This window comes from Electrophorus electricus, chromosome 1 (genome assembly GCF_041902795.1).
Source record: "Electrophorus electricus isolate QZ-2024a chromosome 1, ASM4190279v1, whole genome shotgun sequence".
NCBI classification, from domain to species: domain Eukaryota; kingdom Metazoa; phylum Chordata; class Actinopteri; order Gymnotiformes; family Gymnotidae; genus Electrophorus; species Electrophorus electricus.
In genome coordinates this window covers 39,590,642-39,601,291 of record NC_137497.1, presented here as the reverse complement: position 1 = coordinate 39,601,291, position 10,650 = coordinate 39,590,642, and the positions used below count along the sequence as shown (strand labels likewise).

The window sequence follows — 10,650 nt, the reverse complement described above, 5'->3', positions numbered from 1 at the left end:
TCCTTGATTTACTGGATGATGTAGCCTAATTTTGTATAACCCTGGATAGAAGTGAATCCGCCCACTTATTTCCAGACAGTACGTTCAATAATGAGCACTTGATAATGAATGCACATTAGAAATCCCGAGAGAGTAAACTTCCTATTGTTCTCTTTCTTATTCAAGTCAGTATAAACTGAATGGATGTTATGCTATATTCGAGCAGAAAGTGAAGACTGCTGTTGTTGTTATAAAATGATTTAACTGCCGCCAGGCGTGGGCATGTCATTGTCCGTGTTGGAGACTCTTCGCGATGCCACAAGTGCCTGCTCACTAGATCGGTGCGCTGTTGTTTTTTTTTTTTTTTTTTTTGTTTTTTTAAAAAAAACAAAAAAAAAAACGAGTCGGTGCTGCGGCGCAGGTTCTGCAACGTCTGTCTGACAACTCCCTCCGGAGACCAACTCCCAGTAGCCTATGCAACACTCCGTAAAGCAACGCTAGTCAAACCGTCACGGTGACCCGCCGCAACCCCGACAGCATGTAAGGTGGGCGGACCCCCAAAATCATATCAGCTTAACTATTTAAATTTCGGGGCGCACGAGGCGCAGTTCTGCCCCAGATTCGAATCCCACGGATTCATAAAATGGCTGAGCGATGAGTTGCACGTGCGCTCCATCGACACTATCTGTGCTGTGCTTCATCGTTATTTTGAAGGGAGGCATTTTCTGGCATTCAAATATTTTTTTGGTTTGTTTGTTTGGTTGTTGTTGTTTTTTAAGTTAATTACATAGCACGCGCGCATGCAACAGAAAAAAAAAACGGTTATTTGAAGCCTGCAAGCTTTTTCCCGCGACGAAAAATGCGCGAACTATTATGCGAAATATTTTTTCTTTAACAAAGGCTGTGTTAGTCCGGCTGTGCCCGTCTTGGCAATATTCATAAGCGTTAAGGTTTGCAACTCGAGAATGGGTAACGGAATGCCACTAGAATGAGAAACAGACGTAGTGGTCTAACGAGAAGGCGGCCCGATTTGTCTCCGCAAGGAGGGTACGATGTGAACCAGACGGGGTGGAGCCATAAACTGCCTTGCCCCTCTCGGCGCAGACAGCCTTGTGTCCCGTTTGCCTTGTGCACAAAAGTATTGGAACGAGCAGGCTGAGGGAAAGGGGCTGGTCTGTGGGAGGGACTACCGCAAAGGGGGAATAGGCAGGAGGAGGGGGCGGGGAGGCGGCAAGGGTGCTGTTCCTACAGTCTCTTTCCCGTGTCTTTGTCTCATACTCTTTGTTAGCCATGCCTAGCCTGCTGGTTCTAGCAGGGATCATGGACAAAAATGGGGGCTACGGCGGGGATCTGGCCGGCTCCGGCTTCGGTACCGAGAGTCTCCTGGCGCCACCCGACGAGGAGGAAGACGACTCCCGTGCCCTTAGAGTCGCACTGGGCCAGCTCTCTCTGTTGGGTCTCGGGGAAGGCGAGGACGGCAGTGGGGCTCCTGCCACTGGAGTTCAGGACCGGAGTAACAATAACAACAACCATCACGGCCACGCGAACAGCGTCGGGGGAGGAGGCGGCGGAGGAGACACTGGTATCTTACAAGGGAAGAGCAAGTTATGTGCCCTGTACGAAAGCACCTCAGCTGAAACGAAAGGACGGGGCAGCAACATCACCGAGTGCGTCCCCGTGCCAAGCTCTGAACATGTGGCGGAAATAGTGGGCAGGCAAGGTAAAGGCATCGATGGTCTACATTGTTCGAACTTGTGTTAAACTTAGAATTACCAAGTGTCTCTGCATGTTGCCGCGGTGTCTTCAAAGCAACGTCTGGTTTCACTGACAATGAAAAGGGAGTGGTGGTCCAGTTTTGTTATTTAGCCGACATACAACCACACTGTAGTCATTCAGAAAATGTAATAGTCACAGTACCCTCCCCAAAACATGTACCACAGGATTTCCAGCGTTGGTGCAGCGTGATTACCTTTAAGGCAAAGAACAAAAGCAGCAGTGTAAGCCTTACCTCATGGTCGCATTATTCTAGATCCACGCCATCAATGTCAGCATGCAGACGCGCACTTCAGGCACTGGAAGCACTCGCTTCCTTTGTCGTCTGAGCGCGGGTGACTGATTTGAAAGAAAGAAAAAAAAAACTAGCCCAAGAATATAGGCTTACGGCGGGTAACTTTGTGATATATCTTAGTAAGTGTTTACGCATTAAAACTGGGAATATGCGTTTGGTCACGGAAAATGTTTGTTTCCTTCTAGCTGACTACACAGTTTCTTTCAAAATTTAATGCAGCGCGTAGTTGCAGTTCGTCTCATTATCTGGTTTGGATAACAGCAAGTATTCAATAGGTTACTAAATAACTTTGTTTCCTGCTTGTGTTTGGGTTCTTGAAAGTGGATGTAGAGTTCACAGAAGCACTTTTAGGATCGTTCAAAGACTTGTTGTAGATTCTCGATCACGCAGCTGTCAAACAAAGGCGTGAAAGTGCCAGGTGATGTTGGAAGCAGAAGCTATATTACTATGGAAAACGGCTCATGACATAAAAAAAAATATTAAAACATGACTCAGCGATATGTTAAACTAATGGTTTCTGCGATTGAGTGGGGTGTAAAAACCTATACAGGCGAAAGAAAGCATAACGTGCTCTTGCTGCCGAATGACGTTATGGCCTATTGTTGTCCAACACACAAGTTCAAGTGAGAGACTGCTGCTGGCTTGATAATGATTTACAGTGATCTGCGTTGTCTTGACACAAAGCGCTCACTTTCTGCAAAATTGCTAGTTTATTAATGCACGCCTATGAAAGTGGTTGTTGTCAGGCTTTGTTCAGCATGTGGAGATGTGCTGAGAAGAGTAGCTGTGTGAGCTCAGTCGTTGCTCACTGTAGAAGAGTCACGCCCAGGCAACCAATACAGCATCCTCGGAGCTTTCTTCTATCCACACGCTCACCAGCATGGGGTCAGGGGAGGTTCCAAGGAGCAGCAACAGAGGACGGTCCTTTTACTAACACTTTCACACACATTTGTACACAAACAATGCATAAAACTCTTGCCCCTCAAGAAAGCCTTTGATTGTTCTGTTCCTGTGGATATGCACCCACCATGAAACACTTGCATTTTTCTATGTAGCTCTTGCTTGTTCCTGCGAAGTGTGTCCTTGAATTTTAATGGGGGGGGTGTTGGGGGGGGGGGGGGGGGGGAGTGCCGTGGGTTAAGACCAGTGCACCAGAGGGCTTTGCTTTGACTGAAAAGTGCTGATTAGGAGGGTTTTGGAAGAGCTGCTTTTCATTCGGTGCTTTATTAGTCATTTCAAGTGCAGCTACATCCTCTGCTTGGGAGACAGTATTTGTCTTGGCAGGAAATGATGACACACGTTTGTATTTATGCATTAATTTGTAAATATTGAAGAAGGTGGTTATTAAATTCAGAACATTGCTGCCTGCTGTGCGAGTGCTGTACCTTTTTTGGGGTATTTTTGCACATAAGAACTATAAATTGTTTTTTGTTTCCATTAATTCAGATTGCCCAGATTTCACTTTCTGTGCGTGTCACTGCTCACATAAACACTGAAAACATTTTACTTGTTGATGACATCTGAGGTAGCTATCAAAAATAAGCGTCACCATTATCATCCACAGCACAACGCACAAGGGCTGTCATTCATGTCGGGACCATCATCAGGCATTAGGCTGGACCGTATGCTCGAATCTGGAAGGTGCTCAGCCTGAATGGTCGTAGTAAGCATGCTTTATTCACCTGCAGCAGCTGCCAAGTCTGCTATGGGGCTGTAGTCTTGCAGCATGAGGGGGGCCTCTTCGGCAATGCAAGAAGAGCATGCACTCCCTGCTGTCCCTGCTAGATGCTCTACGCAGGTTTTTTTTTTCTTTCTTTGTTTATTTTTGTTTTTGTTTGTTTGTTTTCACCTATCGAGCCGCTGTGGTGCACAGTGAGCTGAGATTTCGTTACCTGGATAGAGAGCAGGACCCAAGGCCAGCAGAACGGCCAGTTAAACGCCTCAATAAACGCCTCCATGCCGCATGTGAACCGCCCAAAATGATTCTCGCCCACGATACTGCAGCTTATTCTTTTACATTTCTTTACATCAATGAATGTAGGATGTCAAGGATGTCAAGGATGATCTAATATTTAATTTGTTCCTGAGATCCATTGTTTGTAATTTCAGCATTTTTACATGTGTTTCTTTCTTTGTCCTCAGGTGACCTTCCTCCTATTGGCATAATCAATAACATTTAAAGAGTGCACATATGAAAATTATTTATATCCTAGACAATACTTAAATAATTTTTCTAGGTTAAGAAAATGTTAGGTATTTATTAAGTCACACTGGTATAAGAAACCACTTTTAAAGGGTTCTTTATAATAGCGAATAAATGAGTTAGAAATTTGATGATAATTATTTTTTACTTTTTAATTATTAACCATTTCATTGCATTAAAATTAGTATTATATTGAAGGGTCTGTTATTTATTCAAAAGTCAGAACAAAAAGGTTATACATGATGTCATAAAGTTTTATAACAAAGGACATTTTATGTTAAAGATTAGTATTTTATCAAATAAAATTACTTGGTAGGGCCGGTAGACAGTGTAACAAAGCTAACCTATAGTTTTACAGGATTTGCTGGGTTGGAGAAGTGTGAATACATGAGTTTACAAATGGTCAATTTGACATCATGTATTATTTCCTTGAATAATTATAATTCATACATTTGTATCTATTCCAAGGTTTGAAGACCTCAGAATTATAGATTTTATCCATGAAAAAACTTATGTAAAAAATCTAATGTGAACGTCAAACATCTATTTAAACTAGGGTTGTAACAATACATTACTGTATATCAGTATTGTGATACTGGACCTGTATAGTAATGCAATTTTTTCATATAGTGTAACTCACCGTAAAAATTACATTTCTCTCCTGGAAACCTCACTGACTACATTTTGAACCTCAGATTTGCACCGTTTTTACTGAATAGAGTTATAGCATGACATCACAGGTTATCATTTAGTGAATATGATGCAATCATCCTCAAGAGACACATCGTAACGTTATAAGAGCATATAATTACAGGTCTAATTTACACTGATTTACAGGTGCAGAACATTTTCATTGTTTTAGTTTTAATCCTAAAACATTTTATCCTGAACTGTACTTTATTAGATCACTTATTAACAGTAGAGTGTAAATTACACCTGACAATTAAAGCATAATCAGAACAAGGAAAAAAGGGAATGTGTGCTTTGCATGTAAGAATGCGTTCAGATTATAATGTGATCCATATCAGATTCAGGTGTGACGATTTAATATTCCAGTGAACTTCTATACTATCTGGAACAAAAGGGTAAAAACCTTTTCCTTCCTAAATGAGGTGTCATTTGTTTGTTCTATCAAACATAAGAGCAAGCCAATGCTACACTGCTAGTCACACTGTAGTTTCACTTTGTGATGAGAAGTAAGAAATGAGGATATGATGTGGTCCTTTGATATGTTTAAAAATAAATAAAAGGCTGTTCGCACAAAGAAAAGTACACCTGATGAGATCCCGGCATTTCAGCATCACTCATGGTCCCCCTTTCCACTCCACAGGTTGCAAAATCAAAGCCTTACGGGCGAAGACCAACACCTATATCAAGACCCCAGTCCGGGGTGAAGAGCCCGTCTTCCTCATCACTGGCCGCAAGGAAGACGTGGCGTTGGCTCGGCGTGAGATCATCTCCGCAGCTGAGCACTTCTCCATGCTGCGGGCCTCCAGGAACAAATTGGGGGTCTCCTTCAATGGTTCACCACCGACTCTGCTGCCAGGCCAGACCACCATTCAGGTCCGGGTGCCCTACCGGGTCGTGGGCCTTGTGGTGGGCCCCAAAGGCTCCACCATCAAGCGCATCCAGCAGCAGACCTGCACATACATTGTCACGCCAAGCCGGGACCGGGACCCTGTCTTCGAGATCACAGGCTCCCCGGGGAATGCTGAGCGGGCACGTGAGGAGATCGAGGCTCACATCGCCTTCCGCACAGGTGGGCTACATGACCACAACAATGAGAATGACTGCCTGGGCCCAGAGAGTGGCAACGGGGGTCTGGAGTCTCGCCTGCAGCAGGTGTGGGGGCTACAGGGGGGCCAGCGCAAGCCACTCACCAGCAGCTATCGCCAGAATTTTTCTGACGCCATGGTTGGAGGCAGTGGGGGTGGGGGTGGAGGTGGAGGAGGGGGCGGTGGTGGAAGCAGTGGGATTTACAGTAAGGGTGATTTCCCCAATAGCGGGGACAAGCCATGCTCTTATTTCGGTTCTGAGGGCTCCCAGGGCTGGGGTGACCCCGACTACCCCAAACAGGTGGCCTACTATGTCCAGCAGCGCTCCAAGAGTTTTGGGGGCCTACCTCTGCCTCTGAGCAGGCCGTCGCCTGGCCTTCCGGAACCCTGCGGAACCGGCGGTGGGTCCACGGGCATCGGGTCCCCCCACGCCCAGGCACGACGCGCCCACAGCGAGCCCACTTCTGCCTCGGCACCGTTCGCTGGCCGCCTCCCAGTGCCGGACTCTCCACCTGCTGCAGTCCGGGACTGCATGACCTGCTTTGAGAGCAAGGTGACAGCCGCTCTGGTCCCCTGTGGCCACAACCTCTTCTGCATGGAGTGTGCCATCCGAATCTGTGAGCTAAACCATCCTGAATGCCCTGTTTGCCACACCCTTGTTACACAGGCTATCCGAATCTTCTCTTAAGAGTTCTTTTTTTGTGAGTGTGTTTTTTGTTTTTTTTTAATTAATTTTGGTTTTCCTTTGTTGTTTTAGTGTTTGTTTTGTCAGTATTTGCCCCGTGTACACCTTGCTTTTTTCAAAAAAACAAGAAAAAATCAAAACGAGCAGATATTTTAGAAGACACTGCTTGCTTTACTAAAAGGAATAAGAAGTATTTTCAGATTTTTCTTTTATATATACACATATATACATATATATTTTATAAATGTTTTGTTAAAATGGGGAAAAATTATCTCTTAGTATTGTCTTTTTTGTTTATTTAATTTTGGTTTTTTTACTGCTGCTGTTTTTCCACATGATTTGCATTGTGGGTAGAAACAGATAAAATAATGTGAATGTTTTACACTTTTGTTTTACTTTGGAAATTTATTACCATTATTATAACTATTATCATTAATTTGTAAGATTGGAAAGAATATAGTTTTGCATCCCAGCATTTTTTGCAAATATGGGCAAATATGCTTTTTAAACACAGATATTGACTGAATCTTAAACTATCATTGCACCTTAAAATTGATAGCTTGATTGTCAACTCTCTATTGCAGATGGCACAAAAAAGCCAATTTTATGTATTTCTTTTATTTCTGTCTCTGTGAAGATGTGCATTTAAATTTGGAACAGATTCTAAATGAACACAATCCTGAATCAAGGCACATGACAACGTGCACTCAAGCATCTTACGTAGATTGCAATCTGGTACACTTAACCTATTCATGTGTCAATTACCAATCAATAACTGACTAAAATGGGAATTCTGTTTGTTTGCTTTTATACCAGTTTTGAGTAGGTAGCAAGGGGGGCATGTGTTAAAATAACTTGTTTTTCGAAAGGGCAGACTGTGTAAGGTAATTGGGGAAGAAATATCTTGGTTTACACCTCTTATATTTCAAAACCAAACCAAAATAGTTTTCAGTGTTGGTCAGTAAATTAATCAGCTTAAACCTTTTGGAGCTCATACAGTTAAAAATAATGAAAGAGGTGTTTTCCCCAAATTAATGTCATTCAAAGTTTTATCTTTAAGATAGTCACTGCTCTCAATACAGTTACATCAATATATTTAACTTCTCACTGAGCAGTTATCATGGACACATGGAAAGCAGATCAAAAATGGCACTGGATCAAAAAAACAACAAAACATAGTTTGAAGGAAAATGATGGGAGGGTGGTCTGTAATCCGAACTTGAATAGACCATGGACAAAAGAGAGAGAGAGAGAGAGAGAGAGATTCTGAGCTATAGTACTATGCGTAGCTCCTCCAGTCCCTGCTGCTTGGCATTTGAGTTGCAAAGTGCCTGCTGCCTGTCTGTCTTTATTGAAGCAGTTCAGGAGCAGGTGTTTCATATTGTGCTCCAGATCTGACCCGGCTTCTTTTCTTTGGGAGTGCCCTTGTCCCACTCAGTGCTCAACCGTCCCTGCCTAGGCTGTAATGACTACAACTGCTCGACTACACAAGCCCTTCCCACACAGCATATTGTTTTGTCGCAGTGGTGCGATGGTTCCCGGAGCGCTTCAACGTGGCCTTGTCCAATGAGGAGCTGATAATTAATAATGTCATATGACACAGACCAGGTGCAAGCAACTGGCTTGGGGGGTGCATGAGGATGGCGTTGTGGAGTAAACGGGTAAGGTCCGGTTCGCAATTGACGCTGTGGTGGTGCTTCGCCCCCCCCCCCCCCCACTCCTCCCGACCCCACCAACTCCCTTACAGAAGAGCTTGACTAGGTGCAGCTGGGGCCCCCCCCCCCCCCCATCCTCCCTCCGTCTCTCTTAGTCTCCCTCCTCGGCTTGCTCTCCTGCTCCTCTGAGCCTTAGTATTCCCATTGGGGAAAGGGGCCTCCTTTGTCCTGACAAAGGAAAAAAAATCCAAGTGCAGATTTTATTTCAAAGAGAGAGCCCAAATGGAGGAAGGCTTTCTGAGCAAAACACCAAACAGTTATTATGCTAGTTTTAGTCTTAAGCCACTTGCCATAAATGTTCAAAGTTTGTTCCCTTTCAAGGTGAGTGTTTCATTGGTCTGACCAAACATAAAATAAAAAATAAAAATACAAATAAAACCCCAACCAAACAAAAAACCCACATAGCATGTTTGGTTGTGGTAAGCATTTTCAAATGCTTTCTCTCACATGCTTAAATTTGAGTATCTCCCAATATTCTACAGATCTGCCATGCATGAGGGGGAATGCAAGTCGATCAAAGTTTCCACAGAGTTTCTGTCATGTGTGGGACATCCTGCTGCTACCCCCTCGAGACAGCCCCGCTAGCCAACAGCCACAGGCAGCCAATGGGACTGCGACCTTGAACTCCGAAATGAAATCACACAATTGTAATTGACAAGAGAGCGGGGGAAACGCCCCATTTAGCCTCTGTTCAAGCTGAATCAAATTACACACCCACTGCCTACCACATATCAAGCTAGGGGATTTTGGCAGAAGAGATTAGAGCATTTGGAGGATAGGGAGAGAGTCTCTCTTTTTGGTCTTATTCCCCTCAAGAGGGCTGCTGCAAAAGAAAGGAGCCACTGAAAAATGTAGTCCATCTGAAATGGGTCAGTTTTGTCCCTTCGGAGACTTCATGCACCATCGCCACATGTGGGACTGGTCGAATGTTAGGGTAAGCTCATAATTATAGCTAACTACCACTGAACAATAGAATGGATAGTACATTAGACATCCCTTGCTGATATTCTTTATACAAAGTAAAGAATTCAAAAGAGAAATTTATTTGATTGTTTTGGTGGGGGGCGGGGGTAGTTTGCAAAAACTACTAAAGAATAATGGTGTATTAACAGCTGGCAGTACTTTATCATTTCTCCCAACAATAACCCTAGTTGATTTTATTTTTTACTTATCCAAAAATACATCTTTAAAACATTTTGCATATTTCAGGGCTTCAAACTGAAAAGGGAACATTTATTCATTTAAAGCCTTTACAGTGATATACATAGGCTTAGATGTTCTAATTCGAAAAAGAAGTGAGATTTTATTGTACAAAGAATTAAAGCTATTAAAAGCACTTATGCTCTAACTACACATACTTCTGGATAAGACTGAAGCACCTTATTACAAGGCAAAAAGCATAGATCTGAAACCAAACATAGCTGAAAAACATCTTAAACAGTTTAATGACTATGTTGCTGTTGTTATTATTATTATTATTATTATTATTACCACAGTTTACGTTATACGTTACAGTCTACATTTTTTCCTACCTTGCACTGAAACTAAATTTGCGCAACACAGGCTCATACTGAGGTTTGGTGTGTCAGTAACTTCTCTTAAAACAAAAAGCAATGCCTCATTTCTTTACTCTTTTATGACTTCATTATTCCTATTCAAAGGAAAAATAATGGCCTATTTGGAGGAATGTATGTATGCACATCTTGTGTATTTTGAAGCCAAACACCTAGAACAATTATGCAAACCACATTCAATGGCTTGGATTTGAGAAAACTGTGCCCATGTCGATAAAAAAATCTTTCACAGGTGTATTCCCAGATCATTACATTCATCAAATCAGGGAATGCACGAACAAGCAATAACACTATATTTTAACACAAATACAACCTAGAACAATGGGTGGGTCTCAAAGTTGGAAACGACTTCAGAATTTCAAGGTTTTGTGCATTTCATTTCTCTTGTTTTTTCCTTCTCAGTATGATCACAATATGCATTCTTAGCACATACATGTGCACTGTGGCGGTATATATCCCTAGAATTTGTTAGATGATGACCTTTTTTGACTGAGCCCCTGTAAAGTGAACACTCTCACATTACATTTTTGCTAAACAGAAAAACTGTAATGGCATTTCCTGTTGGACAAATTAGAAATACATCATTCTTGAACTTATCAGCATTTACAAGGTTTCGTTTTTTGACCCACATTAAGAATAATACCATATGAT

General features: G+C 42.8%; 1 protein-coding gene across 1 annotated transcript; it reads left to right on the top strand.

Annotated features, from left to right (window-relative positions):
- The first annotated feature begins 1,192 nt into the window (after positions 1-1,192).
- mex3a (mex-3 RNA binding family member A) lies at positions 1,193-10,115 on the top strand. The gene is made up of 2 exons (XM_027014328.3): positions 1,193-1,699; positions 5,581-10,115. Exons 1-2 carry the CDS (start codon positions 1,270-1,272, stop codon positions 6,711-6,713), a joined length of 1,563 nt encoding a protein of 520 aa, XP_026870129.1. The 5' UTR covers positions 1,193-1,269; the 3' UTR covers positions 6,714-10,115.
- The last annotated feature ends 535 nt before the right edge of the window (positions 10,116-10,650 follow it).